This window comes from Mauremys mutica, chromosome 5, assembly GCF_020497125.1.
Source record: "Mauremys mutica isolate MM-2020 ecotype Southern chromosome 5, ASM2049712v1, whole genome shotgun sequence".
Classification (NCBI taxonomy): domain Eukaryota; kingdom Metazoa; phylum Chordata; order Testudines; family Geoemydidae; genus Mauremys; species Mauremys mutica.
In genome coordinates this window covers 118,866,081-118,890,640 of record NC_059076.1, presented here as the reverse complement: position 1 = coordinate 118,890,640, position 24,560 = coordinate 118,866,081, and the positions used below count along the sequence as shown (strand labels likewise).

The 24,560-nt window shown below is 38.0% G+C and overlaps 1 protein-coding gene across 5 annotated transcripts in view; it reads right to left on the bottom strand.

The window, feature by feature from the left end:
* Positions 1 to 24,560, bottom strand: part of WFS1 (wolframin ER transmembrane glycoprotein) — a 45,977-nt gene that overhangs the window by 8,926 nt on the left and 12,491 nt on the right. For 4 of the 5 annotated variants that reach the window (XM_045019293.1, XM_045019295.1, XM_045019294.1 and 1 more), the window contains exons 3-6: positions 8,314 to 8,396; positions 3,105 to 3,249; positions 2,071 to 2,241; positions 1,166 to 1,249 (exon numbers count right to left, since the gene is read on the bottom strand). In XM_045019293.1, the coding sequence (XP_044875228.1) occupies positions 1,166 to 1,249; positions 2,071 to 2,241; positions 3,105 to 3,249; positions 8,314 to 8,396 (483 nt within the window). The remainder of the gene's footprint in view (positions 1 to 1,165; positions 1,250 to 2,070; positions 2,242 to 3,104; positions 3,250 to 8,313; positions 8,397 to 24,560) is intronic. The other variant, XM_045019297.1, reaches the window with a different exon arrangement.

Here is a 24,560-nt window from a genome sequence, read left to right as displayed (position 1 = left end):
ATCTGGAAGGGGAATGAAGGGAGGGGATTATCTTTTTAACACCAAGCAATGGACTGTTGACTTCCATCCTGAAGGAGGAAGGTTGATATCCCTTATAAATGTGTTTTGTTTTAAAATCCTAGCTAGTGTAATTTTTATTTCCCATCTGAAATGTTTCATCCTTTTTTCAATCCTATGACACCCCTTCCTCGATAATCTTGTGGTGGCAAGTATCACAGCTTAATGCTTTGTGGGGATAAATGGATGAGAGTGAGGAGGGTATTTCTTTTCATCAGTTTTAAATTTGCTGCCTTTTCATAGAGTCAGATATCTTTGTTCCTGTACTGCAAGAAAGGCTAAACAGAGCACCTCTCTCTACATCATTCATTTTTATCTACCTTCCTATCTCATCTACTAAGCAAGTAGTAGTCCTGATTTTGAGAACTAGTTAGGAGTCGGGTCCTTCCCTCTTCCTTCCCAACAATCTGGAATCTTCATGCCCTGATCAGAAATTTAAAACCTGTTAGTTTTCTTGTACAGGTGTCATAAGAGCTGAGCCAGAACTTTTTAACCCATAGAAGATACAGCTTCCTTCTAGTGGTATCATTTTTACCAGTTAAAAAGTGCATGAGGCTCTCCCTCCTCAGCAAGAGCCAAGACAGTAATAATTTTGATGTGTCTTCAGTAGCTGCTCCTTTCTTTTCAGAAATGAATTGCACTGTGAACTTTCTCGGCTCGGCAGGGCTGGATGACATGCCCTTCAGATGCCAGGAAAAATTTATCTATCTTGGTCATAAGAAGAGATGTTTCTTCCTTAAATTTAAGCCTGTAGTCCAACAGCTTGAATCTGGGTCTCTTGAGTGATAGGTGAAGACAGCTAATCACAAGGACAGCTTTTTTGGGACTGGTGTGGTACGGAAGGTCTGTTTAAATCAAGTATTTATGTAGGAGACAAAGAGAGAAATCCTCAGTGAGGAGGTGTGGTTTAACAGTTACAGCAAGGTAACAGGACAAAGCTGTGTACATTAGATGCTAAGCTTAAATGCTGTGTAATCAGAAGCTAAAGACGCATTAGGTTAACATACTGTAGTTGAGAAAAAACTTACAGCTGGTGCAAAATTATTTAGCAAAACAAAGCAAAATGAAATCATGGTCATTACATTTCAAACGGGATGTGCGCACTTACATTCACTGCTTACTAATCGTTCCAGCATTCTTCTTTGCTTCTGTACAGACTTTGGAACTGGGCCAGGTTGTTTTTCACCATCTGCTAGATAACAGAAGTTCACAAAGTAGTCATTAAGCGAACAAACGCCAACAAATGTCATTAGCTAAAGCAGCAAAAATATAGAGGACAGTAGCACCTCAAACCAATGAGATAAAGGTTTATTCAAAGGCATATGCTACCAGGTCCTGCTGTGGCAGAAATCCTCTAAGAAGGCTCTACTTAGGGACAAGCAAAGCTGCCTCCAGAGCAGCTGTGATCCTTAGGGTCCACCACCTGTTTGCAACAACATGACACTGAGCGAGAATCTGCTGAATTCCTTGAAAGAACTGTATAGATTGAGTGGCAACACAAAAACAGAACTCATTTCATCACGTACTTTTTTGAAAGTGGAGAAAGTGGCCATAACAGTACATTTTGATTTCAGCTACAGCGTTAAAAAGAGGAATAGTGTTTAGATTATTAATATATGCTTAATTTGTGATGCATTTTTAAGTTAGTAACTTCAAATATCTGGCAAGATACTCACAGTGCTTTGTTACTGATAAAATCAAAGTAAATAAGAGTGTTTTTCAAAAAAACTGAGTTGATTAAAAGGTTAGTCATTTCTAATCTTTAGTGGTTCTCATTGGTACTTAAGTGAGCCACCATGCATAAGCAAAACTCCTGACAGCATATGAATCAGCTTTAATGAGTTAGAGTGAGCAGCTGATAAAGGTCATTATCTCAACTATTTTTCCATGAATGGGTTACACACTTATTTATTTTATTTTTTTATATGGTCATTTAGGTTTTAAGTTGTGTTCTGCTTTTAATTTTGTGTTTTAGATAGGATCCGTTTCTTTTCTGGGGTACTGGATATCTACCTTCATTGTCAACTTGCCCAACATTCTCCAGCAGTTCAGAAACTGCTAACTGCTTCTTCTTCTTCGGATTTAATTTCCAATACATAACTAAGGCAGCTTTTCTCACAGCTCTCTCCAGATCAGTCTCAGATGATAATTTCTTCACTTCTTGCTCATTCTCAGAAGTGATGCCTCAAGAAAAGAAAGTGTATTAGATATTATCATCCCACATCTCGGAAAGAAGTGATAGACATGCTCACAATTTGTTCTTTTTTTCCACTTTAGTTCTAAGTTTTTGGACAAGCTGATTCACAGGTCATCTTCTCAAGTTAACTAAATTTTTCCTACATTGTTCTGTGTCCAGGGCTTCCCAACAAAAAATATACACATCTTAAAATGTACCGTGCACTTTACGGATTGCATAAGATGTATTCCCTGCCACAAAGAGTCTGTAATCTTGCCTGGAGACAAGACATAAGGACAACAGTTCAGGTAAAAGATGGCATGGATAGAGCACTGGTGATGAGAACAAGGTAGGAAGTATTATGTAAAGAAGTGGGTTTCAAGAAGAGATCAGATACTTGGCAGACATGAGGAAGACTATTCCAAGTGTAGGAAGTGGGATGAAGGAAGGCGTGAATCTTGAAATGGGAGAATATGGTACAGGGAACCAATTAGGCGAGAGGATTGAGAAGAATAAAGGGAGAATGAAAGGGACAGGAGAAGAGAACAACAGCAGATATGTAGGCGGGGTGTGAAATTAACCTTAAAGACAAAGATGAAGAGTTTCAATGAGATCTGGTAAGAAATAAGAATCTAATGAAGGAATTCAAGTACATGATTGACACTAATACTTCTATATGCAAAATCATATGTTATTCTTTTAATTAACTACTCTAACATTCTATCAGCAGCTGTTCACATAATTTTGCTCCAAATATACCCGGATTTTAAAGTATATTTTAACCTGTCTCTCCAATATTTTAATGGATGATTATTTGTAGCTAAAGTACAGACTAAAAATACAAGAGTTAAAGCTCCTAAAGAACCCATACCTCTTCTGTCTGCTAAGCATCTCCGCAACAGTTTGACAGCTTCCCTTCGACCCTGCTTAGCAGCAAGAATCAGCCAGTCAACAGCACTACAGTTGTTGAGCTCTTCATCCTGTTCTTCTGCCAATTTCAGGTAGTGTTTTCCCATCTAGAAAAAATGGCGAGCAAACAGAATTCCTTAATTAGTTCAATAGCTATTTACATATCTTCTGTTCTCTTTATCTCAGCTAGTGAAGGCTGTATCTGTGAAGGAGGAGGTCAAATAGGCTGAATCAACACTAAGGGGCACAGTTGTAAGTTGTCCTCGGCAAACTGGCAAGAGATCAGGGATCAACTTCCAAAACAAGATGCAAGCAGAAGCCATGATTGATTTCTGGCACATTTGATGAAGTCAACAAATGAGTTAACATTAGGTAGTATACGGCTAAATGCAACAGTGAAGGCTGCTAATGCTAGACAGAAAGAGCAGATGCTAAGCTAATTCATTTTTATACAATACTGCTAGATCAACTTTAAAAATGAAAAATGAAGTGCCATAGCAAGGTATCAGTGATGGACAGGAATTTAGATGAAGTAATCCCTGTAGAGGGCCTTGATATCGTTGTTCTCAACCTTTTTGGAGTCAGGACACATTTGAAAATATTTACGGCCTGTCATGACCCAGTACATAATTTGAGGGTAAAGGCCCTGGAGTGGTTTCGGTCATGTCCTGCCCCGCACTCACCTAACAGTAGCAGCTCCTGTGCTGTGGAGCTGGCTGGGCTTGGCTCTCCAGTCCGGGCATTGGAACCTCCAGGGTTGCACCGCAGGTCCGCCCCCCTGACTGGACCAACTTTGTATGAGTGGAGTTGTGACCTGGCTCATGGGGTTGCAGTGCAACTCACTCAAATTTGGCCTACCCTCCATCATGACGGTTGAGTGCGGGGGAGATCATCATGGCCATGGTTACACATGAAAGGAAAATAAATGCAACCCCCTAGAGTATACCATTATGAATCCCAAAATACTGAATCTATGCTGTAGAACTGAATTGCTAGTTATTCTTCTGAATGATTCTGCAGTGCTAAACGTCCCCACCTTACAAAAACCCTGGCCTTCTCTTGGAAGGTTAGCAGGTCTGACTTGGGCCCCAATTCTCAGGTTGGGGACAGACACAGGTGGACTCTTACACTACCAATCCACACAGATCCAGGTGCAGGATCAGGGCCTTTGTGATTAAATGTACACTACATAAAATTGAAGCTACCAGAAAAGATACAAATAGGCAAGAGAAACTCAGACCAAGTAAACCAAACTGACAGTGTAAATCACTACCATGGAATATCTCAACCCAATGAAGTGGAAAAGCACACTGATGCGGTAGCAGATGAGAGAAGAGAGTAAATGGCAGAAAGTCAAGCATGTAGCTTAGGTACAAGTACCATACTGGCAGTTTGTCATCACTGTAGACAGTGTTAGCCAGATTTATAGGGAAGTTATTGTGTCAATAAAACCTGTCCCAAGAACAGCTATTCCTACAGTGTGTTTATATTTAAAGATACTAATTCCAAGAGTTTGTGATTTTTTTTTTAATAGAAAAACCAGAGCAACCTGTATTTAGCCTTTCCATGAAACTGCACTGAAAGATGCTATATGCTAGGCTGTGATCTGCCCTCTCTGAATGAATATTGTGCAACCGTGGCTTTAAAATGAGATTAGTGATAAAACTTTTGCACAAATGTTCTCATTTTAAAGTTACCAAAATTTAAAATGGCTAGAAGCCTTTTGACTTGAGGGGATTATAGAATATCCATTCCTGATCATTCAAGCTTATCTGGTAGTTTTAATGTTAACTTGAGGATGCTCTTTGTTTAGATCATGAGCTAAAACTGGGAGGAGGAAGAGGTACTCAGAACCAAATTAGCAGAGTACATCTTTAGGTTACTCCTCTAAGATGAGCACTCACTCCCTCATACCGCTGTGCTCTGCTAACTGAAATAGAGTGGTCACAACCAGTCAATGGTACAGAGACCCTGTACAGTAACAGACACATCACTGCCTCTGCTCCATTATGCAGCTCTGACTGTGGGTATCTCATCTGCATAATTACTATACCGTTATTTTTCCATAAAAGTACTGTATGCAAATCCCTGTAACAGAGTCTGAGACACACAGAGTGCAAAGTTATTTCAGTATAACCTTACAGTGATTGGTCCAAGTTCCTGAATTTTGAGTGATATTTTTCTAGTCAATTTTTTAGGCTGTAAGCAAGCTACAAATACCACCACCTCGGCTTTTCACTCACTCCTGGTGAAGATGCACTGTCCCCATCCTGCCCCCCACACACAATGGACACACTCTTGGTTATCAAACTGCCAAAAGTGAATCTATTTAAATATTTTAAACAAGATTTTTTTTTAAAAATCTTGTTTTCCTCCTTCCTCTTGTCCCTCTCCACAGGACAGTAGGGCTCCAACTTCCTATTTTTTTGTTTTGTTTATTTTGAGACGAACACAATTAAACCTGAAAACATACTGTTATCTTCAAGACAAGAGCCTTTTGACACGTAGGCATTACAGGAGGGGCAATAAGGGTGGGGTGAACCAGGAAAGGTAGAGAGATTTTGAGATTTTTTAAACCAATTATCTTCTCCGTGTTTTGACAGACCATTTTGCTTGTTATTGCTCAACTTCCATTTAAAAATGTTTAAAGCTGCAGTGCAACAGTAACGTCTTCCTGACGAGAATGCAAAGCCCATATTCTATGTTAATAAACTCCTAGGATGATAGCCAGTTTATTTATTAGTCCAGAATCTCATTAACCAGGACTGTGGCTTGCCTGTTATTTAAACAGGCTTTGATTTTATAGAAGAAAATAGAGAAGGATTTTCTAGCCATAACACAGGGGTTCTGTTTACATATTTCTTACACTTCATGATTCCTTTTCCCGTTGACACAGGGTCATCCGTGCCCATGACTCTGTGTCACTCCTTCCAAACCCATGTGTTCTGTCTTGGAGTTCCAGTCTTTTCTCTTCAAATTTCCCTTAAAGTCTCTTATTGTATCCTCAGTCTAATATATCCTTTCTTGCTGTCCTCTTCCTCTCATGCTTTCTTTAATGGTTGCTCCTCTCCCATTCTTATCATATGCCCAGCCTATTGCTAGGAGTCCCAAGTTCATCTTGCCCCTAATTTCTTCCATGTGCACTGTCTACACTCTGCTTGCCCGCCATTCTCCTACCCATGTCTTCTGCTACCCATGTCTTCTTCCCCCTGACTCCCGCACCATCCCCATAAGACCTACTGTTTCCAAACCATACAGCAGGCAGGGATAAACACAAACAAAATACAATTTTGCCTTCAGTTTGTTACTTAATTGCTGGTCCCACAATACTCCTACCACCTTTTTCACGGTCACCCAGGCACATTGGGTTCTTTTCAGTTTTCAAGATCTCTTCAGGATGGCACTGTGTAGTTCTCAAGTACACAAACTCTGATTCAGCTTCTCTCCTGAAACTTCAGTCAACCGCTTCTCTTCTTCCATCTTGCCTACATGCATAACTTCAGCTTTCTTTGGGTTCACCTTCAAATCATGATCTTCAAACAGATGTCCATTCTGATACCATATTTACTAATTTCTCTTTGCTGTCAGCCAGAATGGACAAATCATCAACACGTTAGTTTTCTCTGCATCTCCACAAGCTTCACTCTCCTACTATTTTGGCTTATATATTTCTTAATCAACTAGAAATTACAGGTTTTTGTTCTTTGCTGGAATTGCAACCAAACAGAGGGTTCTGGTGGCAAGGATCCTCCAGGTTCAAAATACCATTACCCACAAAGGTGTTGGCTGTTTCAGAGGCTAGGAACTCTTCAGACCGCTTCCTTTTTTAGGCTGCCCTCAAATACGAGGTCTGAAGTATAGGGTTGAATGTGCAGGATGTTTGCACCAGTTCTAGAGATTATTATTTTTTTACTATTCTGTTGGGCTCTCTCTCACAGTGCAGTAGCACTCATAATTCTCACTCCTGATCCCCACCTCCAATTTTTTTTAAATGTCATTGCATCTCAGCTTAGAAGGGCCATTTGTGAGGGTGAGATGACAGTTCAGTCTCCGTGTCATTCAGGCCTTGTCTACTAAATTAGCACATCTGTTTGACCATATATATGTTTCTATTGATTTAATTTAAGTCAGTAATTTAACAAGTTTAGCTGAAGTGATTTAAAGTGAGGATTAAACTAGTTTACGTGCAACTCCATTAGGTGTTTGTACCGGTTTAGTTAGAATTTTAAACTGATCTAATGAAACTGATGCAATTTTTTAGTATAGAAACACTGTAAAACTGCTAACAAATATCTTCAAGGACAGAACTAAGACTGACTCAATTCTCATAGGCCACTGAGCAGCCAAATGGTAGCTAGTTTCAGTAACTAAAGGGTTTTTTTAAAATGCATTTATTCAGCATAGATGAGGAAAGTTACAGAAAGATCTCAACCCATGTATATAATGCCGTTACTAATCCATAAGAAAACATACTTTGTACATTTTCAAATGGCTCAAGGTTGGTGCTGTTGAGTCATTTGCAAACCTTGAAACAACTCAGAGTTACTGTGTTTATAGCATTCCTCTAGTATTATTCATTATTTGTATTGTTGTAGCGCCTAGGAGCCTTAGTGCTGAATGAGGTTTGCATTTTGTTCCAATGGTAACAAATTAAAATCAAAACAGTATCCAATAGTCACTATATGGACACTTCCCTCTTATCTCATTGTATTAGACACTGGACAAAAAACAAATGACATTCCCTGCCCCAAGATGCTTACAATCTATAATTAACTTTCACATCTACCCCAAAGGCTGGTACTGGACTGGAACCTGGGAAATCTGATATCCTTCCCAAATAAGGATCATTCTTCCAGGCCAAGAAGCTATTTGGCATCATCTCACTTTGAACAGTTTAAAATTCTAACAAAGGATGTGGTTCAACTGAACCATTTTTGGAAGAGATGATAACTCCACAAGAGTTGGAAGTGTGTAGTAACGTTTTCTGAATTGAAACCACAACAATGCTGGATGAAGTTTCGCCAGTGTTCAGAGATGTTCAAAGCTGTTTGCAGTGCTCTCTACAGATATGATTTCAGATACAGCTAACAAACGTTTTATATTATCTATTTATAGTCAATAAATGGCCTCTAAAGAGTATAAAAAAAAGTAGTGACAACGTATAAAATTACCTCTGTCTGGGCCTTTGGTTCTCCAGCTTTGGCCTTTTCAAGCTGATCCTCAAAGAGTACTTCAGGTTCTTCTTTCATGGCTTCTACAAAGCAACCCAAGAACAAAACTGATTTATTAGCAATACTCAGTGATTTTCGTGAGTCCTCAGTGCATTTGGCTGGAGAATTTAAGGAGCACACCTAAATGTAGAGCATGACGTTTTATAGAAACAGCAATGCAGTTCTAGCAAGTTATTGCATTTATAGCTGTAATTACTCAAACCTTAATTTTCACTGGAATGCGACTCAAGATGCAACATTTCCATTTAAAAAAATCCTTTAAGATAATATGAAATTCAGTTATGTTAACCAAGATGTGTCTCAGAAAACTTAAGTGTTATTTGGCATCCTTTACAAATATTAACACATATTGTTAACACTATCTCAACTACTTATATAGGATAAAACTCTCAATCAGAAAAGTTTTCATTATATGTGATAAGTATCTGTATTTGTATTTAACAATACTATGGCTTGTCTGTATTAGTAATCTTGTCACTGTTCAAACCCCCCAAAAAACAAGAGTCCCTTAGCCCTTAGGGAATTTGTTCTTTTTGGCAGAAACGGGGCCTTTCAGAGTTTTGAATCAGAGGAATGAGAAGCTACTTTTCAAAAACACATTCAGTGCATCTGAAAGGTCAGTTTTTTAATTCTCGGAGTAAATGAAACACCAGTATCAATATCTCTTTCTTAAACAACTCATTGTTTTGTATCCTGTCCCACATTTCTGTTTGCCTCCCCATTCTTTTCCACGTTTATCAGATCAGAGTGATTTTTAGCTTTCATTCCTAAAAAGAAAAACAATGCTGTCCATGTACCCAGCTAAAAACAAGGTAATCAGATTTTTGCATGATCTTAACTCATTTTGTGTTTATTAGGAATTCCATGACCTGATTTATCTTGTGAATGATGAGCTACTGCCTTCTAGTTTCTTGGAAAAGTTGAAGCTTGGCAGAGCTACGAAAGCTCTGTGAGGATGCATCTTAAAAATTCTCACTAATTTGATTTCAAATATCAAGTGTCAAAATTTAGACGCTCAATATGGATGTGAGTGAGAGAGATTAGGGTGGGGAGGGGAGAAAGAGTTGGAAAAATTACCACTTCACAGGAAGTAAAGCACCTTACCTAGCCAGCCCAGAATTGTAGCCTAGAACTGGCGGGGAAGAGTTTCCAAAAAAACTTCGTTACTCATTGGGATGAAACAGACCATTCAACATTTGTCATGACAAATGAAAGAGACAGCCAATAGCCCAGTGGTTAGGGTACTCACCTGGGATGTGGGACATCCAGGTTCAAATCCTTGCTTTGCCTAACTTGTATCAGGGACTTGAACCTGGGTTGTCTCCCATAACCCAGGTGAGTGCCCTAACCACTAGACTATTGGCTATTCTGGGGGCTCTCTCTCCATCAGACCTAAGCAGCCTTCCTGTTGAAAGTTTTGTGAAATTCATTCACAGATTCCAAGGCCAGAAGGGACCATTGTGCTCACAGGACACAGAGCTTCCCCAAAATAATTCCTAGAGCATATCTTTTAGAAAAAACAGTTTATCTTGAATTTAAAATCGTCAGCGATGAAGAATCCACCAAAACTCTTCGTAAACTGTGCCAATGGTTAATTACCCTCACTGTTAAAAATTTACATCTTATTTCCAGCCCGAATTTGTCTAGCTCCAACTAGCTGGATTGTGTTGTACCTTTCTTTGCTAGATTGAAGAGCCCATTATCAAATATTTGTTCCCCATGTAGATACTTATAGATTGTAATCAAGTAACCTCTTAACATTTTTTGTTAAGCTAAATACACAGACTCCAGGACCTCAATCTAAGGGCTTGTCTATACTGCATGCTAAATCAGCGCCGCTGCGATTGATGCAGCAGCGTTGATTTAGCAGGTCTGGTGAAGATGGAAGAGCGCTCTCCCATTGACTTCAGTAGTCCACCTCCACGAGAGGCGGAAGGTAAGTTGGTGGGAAAGCATCTCCCACCATGGTGCAGAAACCGTGTTAGGTCGACATAAGCTACGTCACTCAGGGGTGTGTGATTTTTTTCACCTCCAAGCAACTTAACTTACATTGATTTAAGTGGCATTGTAGAACAAGCCTAAGACAAATTTTCTAACCCTTGTGGATCTTCTCTGAATCCTCTCCGATTTATCAACACCATTCTTGAATTGTGTGCACCAGAACTGGACACAGCAGTGGTCGCACCAGTTTCAAAATAACCTCTACTTCTACTCAAGATTCCCATTTATGCGTCCCAAGATTGCATTAGCTTTTCTGGCCAGAATCATGCAGGGAAGCTCATCGTCAGCTGATTATCCACCATGACTTCCCAATCTCTTTCAGAGTCACTGCTTCCCAGGATAGAGTCCCCCATCCTATAAGTATGACCTACATTCTTTGTTCCTAGATGGCTACATTTACATTTAGCTGCATTAAAAACACATATTGTTCACTTGCGCCCAGTTTACCAAATGATCCAGATTGCTCTGAATCAGTGAGCTGTTCTCTTCATTATTTACCACTGTCCCAGTTTGTATCATCTGCACATTTTATCAATGATTATTTTATAATTTCTTCCAAGCCATTGATAAAACTGAAATAGTGTAGGGCCAAGAACTGATCCCTGCAGGACTTCACTGGAAATACACCCAGTCGATGACGATTCCCCATTTACAATTACATTTTGAGATTTGCTAGCCAAATTTTAATCCATTTAATGTTTGCCATGTTATTTTTATATCATTCTTGTTTTTTTAAGCAAAATGTTGTGTGATACCAAGTCAAATCTTTGGAGAAGGATAAGTATGATAACACTATTAGCTATATCTATTAACACTATTAGCTATATGTGAATTTTAAAACTGTTCTGATAACATTTAACAGAGTAAACATAGGTAAAACTGCACATGTAAGAAATTGCAGCGTAATCACGTCTGTGAATTAAAAACAGATAAAGTCGTTAGAAAGCTAGAAAAGATGGGTTTGAAATAACTCTAGACCGGTACTGACAGGCAAGGAATGTTAACATGCAAATGAGACACTAATACAGATATATAAGAAAAGATTGTACCTTAAACAAAAAAATGAGTATATAGGGAAGAATTTAAAGGATGTTCAGGAAACTAGTATAACAGGACATCTGATTAGGAAAGTGGAAACAGCTAGCAATGAAATGTGGGTGGGAGGGGGAGAACACCACAAACCATCCTAATATATCAAAGGCAATGACCTGTTTGTGGCATGGCAATTTCTTAATACAGGAACTGTAGATAGGACTAAAGGAAATTCAAGGTGGGAAAATGCCTGGGGTTCATAACAAATAAGATGTTGGAATAATGGACAAAAATAAAAGGAGTAGATTGGTGCCAGATTAGGCGCTACTCAAGAGTCTATTATGCTGAGAAAAGTTGCAAGCTAGATAAAACATGGATCATTCCTATGGTACTAGCAGCACCACGTGAGGCATTAAGAGTGTATAGTGTTTGGATCATAGATATACTGAAACCTATCATGGTTAAAGGAATATGTCCCTCATCCTCAGATACTGTTAAGGATGGGCTAGGGGAGTTGGGAAAGCCCCAGATTCCTCATGTTGTTCCAAGAGGTGTGGTACATCTGGTTATGTCGTGATGTACTGCAGAGTCCATTCCAGCACATGGGTTCACCTAGGATGAAGAAACCTGAAATTGCATAATATGACTGAGGCAATGGGGAACAAGGTCCAGCAAAGGCTGGAGAAGCCAAATATTGGATAACCTTGTGGGTCGGATACTTCTAATATGGGACACAAACATGTTGTTATGACTGGCCACTGTTCCGCTTAGTTCCAAGAAGGGTTACTGGAATAGCGGATAAGGTAAATTTTTTTCAGTTCCCCAGCATGAAAACACAATGTATCAGCTGAAGCTGGTGCTGCCCTAGACTCTGTGGTACAGCTAAGCAGAGTTGTCCCACCACTGCATTTAAATGTGCAGTCCTTAATGAGCAGACATCCAGAACATTCACTAACCTTAAGATAGGAAAGTCGAAATATTCAAAGTGACATAAATACACTGGGAGATGCCCCATGGTGGGAATTAGCATACAATATTGAGGGAACATATGTGGATATGGATATCATCAATGGGCTTTGTAATTGTGCAAGTCATACTAACAGCAGTGTTAAATGCATTGATTTGAATTTAAATTAAATTAAAGTTAAATTTGCATTGGTTGGGAAAGAAAAGATGTATATGAAATACAGGTTTTGCTGAAAACAGCAAGGATCCTATGGCTTCGTGGTGGGAAGTGTTGGGAGGGAAGGCATATTTAGCACTGATAGAAGTCTGCTGAGAATTTGAAGAGTCTCTTTTGATAACATTAAAGAGCATGTGCATAAGAACAACTGTGCATATATAAGAAATTGTAGAGTCATCATGGTTGTGAGAAAAAGAAAAGATAAAAGTAACTAAAAAGCTAGGTAATGCCAGTTTGAACTAACATTAAATCAGTACTGACTGGGAAGGAAAGTTAACATGGAAATGAGACACTAATACGTATGTACAAGAAAAGATAACAAAAGACTTATTTATAAGTTTGTGTAACCGAGGTTCGTGTAACAAAGAGAGGTTTAAGCTGTATTGTCCATTGCACTGTACACTTGCTGAATGTTTTGACGTAATAAATTTGTTAGACTGTCTGCTGAGTAAGTGAATCTAAATCCAACATTAATTTTTAGTTCTGTGATCATTCCTCTTTATTAGACCTTGCCCTAACAGAAAGAAGCCACTTGGGTTGGCTGCAACACTTTTTAAGTTAGGAAACTGCCATCTATAGAATTTAGAAATTCCAAGGATTTTTTTTTAGTATTGGCAGCAACAGATCTCCAGCAAAATGTCACTCAGACTGAAATCCCCCATGATTACACAGTGTTTCCCCTCTACACGTTATACATAGGTGCATAAGAAGATGGTCATACTGTTCCTTAGCATGATTTGTGGTCTGTAGCAGATACCAACTATTACTCCATGATACACTCCTGCTAAAAGTTTAATTTCTGCTGAAAAACTGTTTTGTCAAAAGATTCCCAACCAGTTCTACCGTAGCCACATGTGAGCTGCAAGTTCCAAAGCTGATTCCAAAACCTCACCTGCACCACACAATCTTACAAGGTCAGCAGGCACTGCACTATACTGGGTAAGCTTCATATTTAAGGCATAAGCAGAATGAGAAGACAGGGTTAGTAACTGTTTCATAATCATAGGAAGAGATTTAGAGAAACATGCTGGTATCCTCTCAAAGAAACTGACCTCAGCCTCTGTATAACATGGATGGCAATAATGGAGGGCTTCAGCAAGCATGCCATCTAAATGAGGCACTGTATCATGTCAGTTATTTTCAAAGAAGGGGGAGATATGAGGACAACACACAAAATTGCAAATTAGCTAAATAAAAATCACACCAAAACAGCATTTCAGAACCTCTAAACCTCACTGGTACTCTTTCCAATTAAGATCTGGCAGGAAGTCAATTGTTTCATTTAACTGGCTATATTTTAACACGAGCACACCATGAAATAAGTACTCTGAGACCTCCACCATGTCATAGTTTTGTCTACCAACCTCTACTTGATAGAAGTCTAATATTTTATAGTATGTCATCTGGCTAGATGGTGTACATAATCATCAATCACTATCATCATCCAGTTCTTTATCTTTTCAGATAACGATTCATATATTAGTGCAAAACAAGTAAATATTATCCCACTTAAATTAACTGATAAGTATTCTTTATTTTAGATATAACCTAGAGAGCTGAACACTGAAGTGGATGACTTTCCAGATGGCAATGCTCAGCTGCTGCACTCCACTCATGGGCTCAACTTACAAACAAAGAAATTACTGAAAACAAACCGCATAATGTTTAAAGAAACTGGAATTTACCTCACTCTACCTATCTCAGTCATAAAACATGGGTAAAGATTACGCCTCTCTTTCTGATTTTTATTTTTAAAATAAAGACAGCTTTAGTTTAATCATAATTTGCAGCCATACTGGTCCTGGTCCCCATCCCCAACATTTTTCTATCCCTCATTACACTTCTTGGATAAAGTGAAAATACTGTAGCAGTGTTACTTAGTTATCTAAAGCAAAATTGGAAAGTCTCTAAAGGGAAAACCACTATAACTGGTTTGGTAGCACTAAGTCTGAGCACTGTTCAGATTATCTCAATACACTTTACAAAAAGTTAAGTGATTTTTTTGTTTTTAAACACAACACAAAATGAGGCACCGAAAGCGATTTGTCAAAAACCATGCGATGGGCCAGATGCAAAGACAGGACTACAGTTCAGATCTGATTTTCAGCATCCTGTTCTAACCCAATAGGCCACTCTGAACCTCACTTCATACAAAAATATCGCAATATATCTCATTTCCACGTATGTTCTATAAACATCAATAGATGGGAACGATGGTGGGTATAATAAACAATTAAGATTACATCCTTAGGCTGTGTTCTGTAGTGGTAGAACAGAGGTGAAAAGCCCACATCTGGCATGTTCTGGAGAGACTAACTGAGCAAGGCTTAAAATATTAGCAAGAAAGACCAGCAGAACATTAGCCTTATTGAGATTTGAAAGAAGAAACAGTATGTTTCCTTTGTCTACTGGCAGGCCTGACACAAAAGATTGAATGAAGGGATAAAGTGTAAAAGATTCAAGTTGGGTGGTTGCCAATTTAGGTCAACCACTGAAGTTAAAAGCACCAAGAAACATTTGAGAACTAGAATGGATGATGGAAACAACAACTTTTCAAACATTGGGAGGACAAACACCACACAAGAGCAACTATGGTAATCTTAAAATGGTTCAGTGACAGTTTGTAATCTATCATCCTTGTTCCTTAACATGCATTTCATTAGAAAACCTCTTGATGTGTATTACTCCCACACTAAAGTGTTACAATGGGAATGCTGTCAGTAAAAGCTTTTAGTTTCCAGCCTCACTAAAAACATTGAATTTTTTTAAATGCCAAATTCTACTCCATCTTGAATATAAAAATTTTCCAGAAAAAATGAATGCTCCATGCATAAAATTTCATGCATCTTTTCTGATAATTAATACAGATTCTTCTGGCTGTTTGGTATCAGTAGAGACATCTATCAGTTACTGCTCTACATAACAGCATTGGCCTGAGGGATGATCATTCATGTGACAGGATGCAAGTGAAGACAACTGGGCAGGTGTTACTTGTAACCCACCTACAAGATAAAGCAGAGAGAAAGGACAGTTTTCAGTAGATAGGGCAGTAGCCTGGAAAGTGAGATATCCTGGTTTGATTTGAGAGTTCCAGGTGCAATTCCCAGCTCTGCCATGGACTCCCTCTCTATGAACTTGAACAAATCACTTAATTTCTCTGTGCCTCAGCTTCCCAGCCACTTCTCTCTTCTGATATAAATATATTAAAGATTATGTGGTGTTCAGATGCTATTGGGATGAGGGCCATATAAATACCGTAGCTAGAGAATTCCTTTTGAAATGTAATGTTATTGTCAGATGATTTTCGATGCATAACAGTTGCTATAATAAATTAACTATAAAGGGCAATAAAGTTATCTCAGGCACAAGATTTTTTGTGAAGCACCTTTTTGCTTTTCTTAGCTCGCCATTGCAATGGAACACAATAAATGGCAGTCACTAAACTGAATGATGACCATTTTTCTGCAGGCTGCTACAGAAAGGTGTCAGGTCATCTTTACCCTTTTGGTCTATAGAAGGACAGCATCCGTCACGTAATTTGTCATATGGTAAATCCACATTATACTAAGTAAACATTTACTTACAATATTTTGCTCCCATTTAGAAGCCAGTTTTATTTCTTGAACTCCCCTAAGCTGAATACAAACATCAAAAGACTTACTCAGAAAACAAAGTGTTCTCTTCAAATATTGCACAAACCAAGAGGAAACAAACACCCAGAAGGGTCTAAAGAAATGGGTCCAAAATATGGGCTACTAGTTTTTCACATCATTTGTGCGCTAAAGAAGTGTGTCGAAGTTGAGGCAAATACAAACGATTTCTGAAGTGCATGGGAGTGAGCAGATGCAGATTTTCCACTCTGCTGCTTTTATGCCCTCATGTTACTAAAAGATATTTTGATCCCTGGATGGCTGCTGAAGTATTTACTGTAGGCATTTAAGTGTTTCATTTAAAGGTTAAAGCTGTCACATCAAATATGCTTCAGAAGGAGGATTCAGAGTTATTTAATCAGAAATGCATTGTGAACGGCTATTGAAAAACCCCCAAAATGAAACCTATAAGAGGTGGTATATTTCACAAAATCAGGAATTGTGTACAATTTTTTTTTAAAAACTCTTCCAAGTTTCAACAAACTAACTGAAATCAGATTTTAAGCTATTATTGAGATACGGCTATTAGACCAATTTCTGTCAAAAGATAAACACGTTTATATAAATTCTCATAAAAGACTTTCAAAATACAAGCTAAATGTAAATATAGTTTTTATATAATAGAATAAGTAGAGCAAAGCTACCAGACCGTTATCCTTATTTGGTTTTTAGAATTTTATACAGTACTTCACATATGGTACTTGCTTGAAAAAAATAAAGACATAAATTACATTTACAACTATGTAAAAATATATTTGTTAAATATCCATTAACTATAACCTGTCTTAATAAGACTAACGCAGAGTGGCACTCAAATATGTTACAATAAATTATGTGAAAGTTATCCTTAACTTCAGTAGAAGCAGGCACTTATTTTTACAGCATCTATCCCCCAGCCATCCCATTCCACTTATCTGCAAAATTTAATAGAGAATATGGTAGTAAAATCTTAGGTATTAAAAACACGACTACACTGCATTTACTAGTAAATACTAAGGATAATTAAACTACATTTGTGAAAATGAAAAGCACATTATGATTAGGCTTGGCAGAATCTGATTTGTTATAATTTTGGTAGATATTATCTATGTTTATTTTTAAGCATTTTTTGCAGAAGTTTATTTAAATTTTCATAATCACAGGAAATTATGGGGCAAAGACAATAATTATTTAATGAGAATAGAGACAGATTAAAAAGTTTAAGCTTTATAGCCATTAAAACACAAATTGTCAACATCATTTGTCAAAACAAGCATAGTAAATAACCTTAAATCAAACTCTATTAAATTCTCAAGCAGCATTATTTTGCCTATCGGTCAATTTCAATTATGATCAATAGAAATATTTTTTCATGGGTTTGTGGGTGTTGGGTGAAACGGACATTTACCAACATTTACAAATAAAAATCTAATCCTTCCAAGCCTAATTATGATGCAGTACATCCTCTCCCCCACCTCCCCCATATTTGTTCATTTATTTGCTAATTTACAGAAGCCAGAAGTCTGCTATGTGTCTCCTAGTCAGATTGAGCTTGTGATGTTTTTACTGCATAACATCTAAGTAAAAAATATGGTGAGAAAACTTTGATTAAGCACTGTGTATGAACACCATCTTCGGGAGACAGCAAGATAATCCTCTTCAGCATTAACAGAGTCAGAGTTTAAGGCCAGACAGGACGACCAGATCATGATGTGTGATTTCCTATATAGCACAGACCACTGAACACCTTCACACTATACCCAACAACCACAATTAGACCAAAGTATTACAGCGGTCACAAGATTAAACTATATAAATGTTCAAAAAAGAGCATATACATCTGGAAGGGGCAAGCCTTTCTGATGCAAGAGTCTAAGATGTAAAAGATTTCCTAGGTTCACCAAAACTAAAAAGGGCAGAAATACCTATGATTATAGGTTATACTATATTATATATATATTATCCTGTCTAATTTCACAGCGCAAGTCAATGGCAGCGGAATTCCAGATTCACCCATTCCCATTGTAGGGCAAGATGGAAGTCTAAGTCAGTCACAGTAACTAAGTTGACTCTAGTCACATACATCAATTTAAAGCTGAACAGCAGAAAGTATATTACACAGACATATTAACACATACTTCAGAACATACTACCATTGTTTTTCTTTAATGCATGTTGCATTTTATATTACAGGTATTTATATGTTGCCCTCTACTGTAGCAGGTGGGTCCCTTCCATTTGTGAATTTTAAAGTGCTTTACGAAAGGTTAGGTATTAATATTCTTCTTTTACTGGTAAGGAAACAGGTAGAGATTAAGTGATGTGCATAAAGTCACAATAATAAATCAGTGGCAGTCAGAAATAATAACCCCAACAACTGCCTCCTATCCCTGTTCTACCCACTAGACAACGCTTTCCCCCCAGGAAAAGAAAAAAGCTTTCCAGGTCATTTTTTAAATTAAAGTTATTTAACATACATAGAGAGATAATGCAGTACAAAGCACAAAGGAAGGAGAAATAAGCATGTTTACTGGGTACCTACTTACCAACTATAGCAGCCTACATATGGGGCGGAGGGGTTTCTAGGTGTAGGAGGGATGTCAAACCCACAACCTTCAAAATCAAAAATCATGAGCCTTTACCATTTGAGCTAAAGAACGTCTTGTTTGGCTGTGAGAAAGTGATCAGCTGTACAGTCAGTGGGGCTAGAGGGAGTCATGCTTTCACACATACCAAGCCAGTGTATTACACAAACACAGGTCAAGGATCTGAAGTCCTTTTGGACTGGAAACTTCAATAAATAATTAGATGACATGAGCACCAACTTGTGCACTAAAGAAGCTTCTCAAACAGGAAGCAATAAGGGAGGTAAAATATTCATTTGCAGTATATGTAACTTTAAAAGAAATTATAGGTTTTACAAGTGAATGTTAACACTGCATGGAAAATACTATTGAACAAAAGATCTTAATGCATTAGGTGACACCCACACTAAGTGTATGAGGGAAACCTGTTTGGCATACCCAATTTTCATGATCACGACTACAAGCATCGTATGTGGGCTCAGAGGAGAAAGTGACAAGGACTTGTAGAAGGAGGAAGAAATCAGTGTTTGGAAAAATTTTAGATGGCAAAATATGAAAAATTCTGTACTAGATTCACATTTTAACATCACAGCAGATACTTCAGAAACACCCTCTCATAGTCAAGGAGAGCCAAGAAATCAACTGCAGCTATATGTGTAAATATGCAAGTTAAGTTCACACTTGGCCAATAGTAACTAGCTTCCAGTCTATTTAATACATAGCTAGAAAAATGTAAATATGAGTGTTTTTGCATCATGTACAAAGATGCTTGCCACAAATCTGGCACTTGCCCTGATAAAACTCACAAGCAAGGGGGGTCAAATAAGAGTTGTACAGGAAGCATTAAGTCATAATGTGTTCCTGTTAACTCACATCAGAAAGAAATCTTGTAGTCACCATGCCTAGTTCTCTGAAAACTTCAGCTCACTGTTCAGCAGCGATCAAAAAAGGCTAACAATGTTAAGAGCTATTAGGAAAGGGAAAGAAAATAAGAAAAAAATAGCATCATGTCACTATATAAATCCATGGTGTGCCCACACCTGGAATACTGTGTCCAGTTCTGGTCAACCCTTGTCAAAAAGGATATAGCAGAACTGGAAAAAGATTCAGAGAAGTGCAACCAAGATGGTCAAAGGTATGGAATGGCTCCAAACAAGGAGAGACTAAAAGGATTAGAGCTAGTCATCTATTTTCTAAGCTGACCAAGGTGGATATGATAGAGGTCTATAAAGTCATGAATGGTGTGGAAAAAGTGAACAGAAAAGTGTTTTTTGCCCTCTGACTCAATACAAAAACCAGGAGGCACCCGATAAAATACAAATAAGAGCAAGTACTTTCTCACACAATGCACAATTAATCTGTGGAACGCATTGCCTTGAGATGTTGTGATGGCCAAAAATATAACTGAATCCAAAAAAGATGTTCATGTAGGATAGATCCACCAATGGCTATTAGCCAAGAGCATCAGGGATGCAACCCCATGCTCAGGGCAACCTAAACCTCTGCCTGCCAGAAGACAGGAGGGAAAGACAGGGATGGATTACTCGATAAATTGCCCTGTTCTGTTTGTTCCCTCTGATTCTCTGGTTTTGGTCACTGCTGAAGACAGGATGCTGGACTAGATGGACCATTGATCAGACCCAGTACGGCTGTTCTTATGTTCTTCCTCCTCCACCACCACCAGCTGCTGTAACAGCTTCCAACTGTTACTAGTACAGCGTCTGCTGCTGTTGCTTTAAGGACAGCATCAACGCAGCTTAGAATGTTTATATGTTCAGTTATGGCAGACAGACAGAATTTTCCTGAAGAATATAAGCAAGAGAAGGAAATGGGAATTTGTTTAACACTTTCCTCAGTCAGCAAAAGCTGAATGGAATTTAATCGGACATGAAAAGGAACTTTTGTTTCCTGAGGGAGTTCCCTTTGCCAAACATCAAAGGCCTGCTGCAAACAATGGAGGGCTGAGAGCTTCTCAAAGAAAAGGTAACAAGAATATTTTATAATGGAAAGAGCTAGGCAGACTATGGGTAAGACTATGAGTCAGTCACAGATTCTGTGATTTTACAAGACCTCCATGACTTCCTGCAAATTCCAATAATTCAGCCCTGCAGCGGAGGGACTCTGGCTTCAATAAATCCACAATTTATTGTTTATTATCCATGTCCAATCTGTGACTTTACAAAAATACCCATGCCAAAATCGTAGCCTTAAGTATAGGGTCACTATTAGCTACCCCTCATAATAATATTGAGCTGAGATGGCAATCTCTCTCATCCCACATGTTGAGAATTCAAAAACAAAAATAGTGTGTGTTTGTTTAGGATGGAAGTAGCACCACTCAGAAGAAAGAAAAAAAAAGAGAGAATTACAAAGTGATGCTGCATTGCACTCTATCCAGTAACAGCCTGTGGTTCTTTAATTGGGATGGTTTGAGCAATGAAATAAGCTACTTTTAAACTCCCATCCAGATTCTAGATGCAGATAAAAACATATGACAAAATAAAAGATTTACTTTACAAACAGGTGCTGCGGAAAACGTAGCTACAAAATATATGTAAAAGTAAGGAGTTTGACATATAGTCCCTTGGGAGGGCGAGATTGCTAGAAGTATGATTTAAAATGGTTCTCTCTGGTGCAGATTTAGACTATTATCAATGCACTTTTTGAAGAGTGATCTGTACATTCTGTAACAAAAATTAGTGTTCTAATAGCTTTTAAGTGTCATCAGATTGTACTATTAAGCATTCTGAAGAGCCAGTTTCAGCCTCCCTGGAGAAATACTCCTACTCACATTCCACAGGTTCCAAAAAGTTCTCTACTGTTCTGCATTGTGCCTATATAGGAATGAAGTATTTAAAAGCAGATCTTGAGCATTATGTTCACACACATGCTTTATAGTATAAGGAAAGCATGCACATTGACACAGGCCCTGACTGGAGATGGTCACAACCTATTTTTGCAAAACATTACTGCTGTTCTTCAGCTAGCTCTAGCCTTGAACTCACTAGCTGCTCATTCATGAGGGTAGACTTTTTTTTGCATGGGTGGGTTCAAGACTTATTGGTTCCAACTGAGCTCTGTGCAGGCACAGAGGTCTAACAAAGCAGATCTCATTGCAATATCAAGGTGATATATAAAGGTGCAATATCATGTTTTAATTCCACAAATTCAGCTTCCATGTTACATGATCTTAGGGTATGTCTACACTGCAACTGGAGGGTAGGGTATGTCCACACTGCAGCTGGAAGGTGTAACTGCAGCACGTGTAGGATACATTTTGTAGTCTGATTCTTTAGTGGTTAATAATTATTCCTGATTGCCGATGAACACCGATTTAAAGAGCTGGGGGTAGCAGGGTTTTAGTCCCAGAATCAGATACAACAGAATTAAAATTAACAAGTTCAAAATTTGGTGGGAAACCCCATCGTGTACAGCAACAACACTCACATTGAGGGCAAAGCAAAGCACAATTAGAAAATACAAGAAAGCTCCAAACCAAATAAATAAATAGCAGTAATACAGAATTAGTGATATCTTTGATATCTTTCTTGGCATATGCTCATATACCTATATACTCACATGCTTCCTTTGATATGGTAGTGATAGAGAAAAGACTCGCTCTGTCCCTGACATGCCAATCAAGTCCAATGATCCAGATCCAGATCGACCTACCTGATCAACTCTCTCTACATAATGGCCTGGTCTATTATAGGGGCTAAAGATTACTGTCATGAATATTCATGCAGACACCCAGCCTCCCATCTCCACATCTAACTTCCTCACTCTAATAATGTTGGGGTGCCTTTATCTTATAGGTTACCATATTAATGGCTTTACCTTATGACCATAGATGTCAATTAATTGCCAATGCAAATGTGTGGTTAGGCATCTGCCAACAATTTTGTCCTAAAATATCCAAACCTGATATCAGTTTAACGTTCCTGCTGTTGCCTGGTATCTTTATATACAAACCTCCTCCTTAAACACTCTATTCCCAGTTCTCCAAAACCTTGGGGCAACAGTTGGGCCATCTATCTATGCTGAAGTTCACAGGTCTCAAGCCTTATGCTAACTTGTTTAAGCCAATGTCTTACAGGAAACAGGCCTGCTGGTTTCTTGCATTACTGCTAAGTAAAATAAAATGCGAAAGCTAGTTCTATGGGCTACAGTTTACACTAAAGCCATGGCACTGAGTCTCAGAACCCAGGTCAAAGCATAAGGAAAGCAGCTTAACAGACAATACTAACCATACTAGTAAATAAAATTTAATATAAAGCCTTTTAATACTATAAAAGGCACAGTTAGTGTAACCTTTCAAGCAGCATTTCAATTTGTTGAGCAAATGAAGCCTGGAATATATATATATTTTTAATACTGTGAATAAAGTATTTTCATGATGAATGTTGTCAGACATTCCATTTTCAGTATCATGTAGGGGCACACTGACAGGGCTGTTAAGAGTCTAGAAACTCAGTCCCGCTTTCTCCAGGAGCAGTAGTGTCTTTGTAGTTATGTTAATTGTCTTAGTCACACCACAACTGCAAATCATCAAATCGCATTAAGCTCCAAAGGGAGCAAGTTCTGCAGCCCCACAAAATGAGGATAAATCATGAAGAGCGCAGTAAAAAAAGTGTGTAGGTGGAAAAATGAAAGCGGTGATATCATATAGGCTACATATTTTAAAAGTTATCAAAAAAAGCAAGATTCTAAAGGCATTACAAAAAAAATTTGCATTTCTTTCCAGTGTAGCTATTATTGTACAATGAACATTTAAGTCATTTAAAATAATTCACACACACAACTATAATTATAAAAACAGCTATGCCTTTTTTTCCCTGCACAAGATTCTTTTTGCAGACATATCCCTCACCAAACTCTTGATCTCTATATTGTCTAATAAGTCATTAATATAGCCCATAAAACAAAATCTTTATTTAAAAACAATGGATAATTTTTACTTAAAATTTATTACAGAATTTAAGAAATCCAAGCGCTTGAATAGTTAAGATCATAAATCTGGCATTCCCCTCATACATTCATAGATTTTAAAGCTAGAAGAGACAACTATGATCCAGTTTGATCTCCTGCACAACACACAATTTCAATAATTCCAGAAATGGAGGGAATTATTCCTCCATTATTACATAAGTGAATAGTACTGAATTACAGTTGAAATAGAGCATCTTTCTAAGAAAGACACACAAACTCAGTTTAAAGATTCCAAGTAATGATCAATGTAGGAAGTTCCACCAGTTAATTACTCTCATGGATAAAAGCTGTGTCACATCCAATTTGATTTTTCCAACTTCAAACCACTGGAACTTTACACCTTTGACCATTACATTAATGGTCAAATGATTAATTATTAGATTACAACCTTAAAATAATAGTACTGATTTGGGTCAGTTACCAGAAATCTCAGAAAACCAGATTTCACACCACAAAAAACAAGACCTTGGAATTTCATTTCACTTTTGAGGAGTAGCCGATGCTGTTTTGGCAGTAGTGAAAGAAAGTATTCTCAGTCAGCTTCACTGGAAAATATTTGTACCTAGTTTTCAAATAATGGATGGTCTTGAAGGCCACTCCTTGCATCTGCCAATATCAAAACTTCCCCGTGTTTTAATTTTTGTAGTATAATGAGAATTTTGTAGGGCAGACAGAGGGATACAAAGAAACATTAGAAACTTATTCCCCTCCCCCCCCCCCAAAAAAAACATTTTAACGTTTTACTCTATAAAATTACCTCCAGATGCT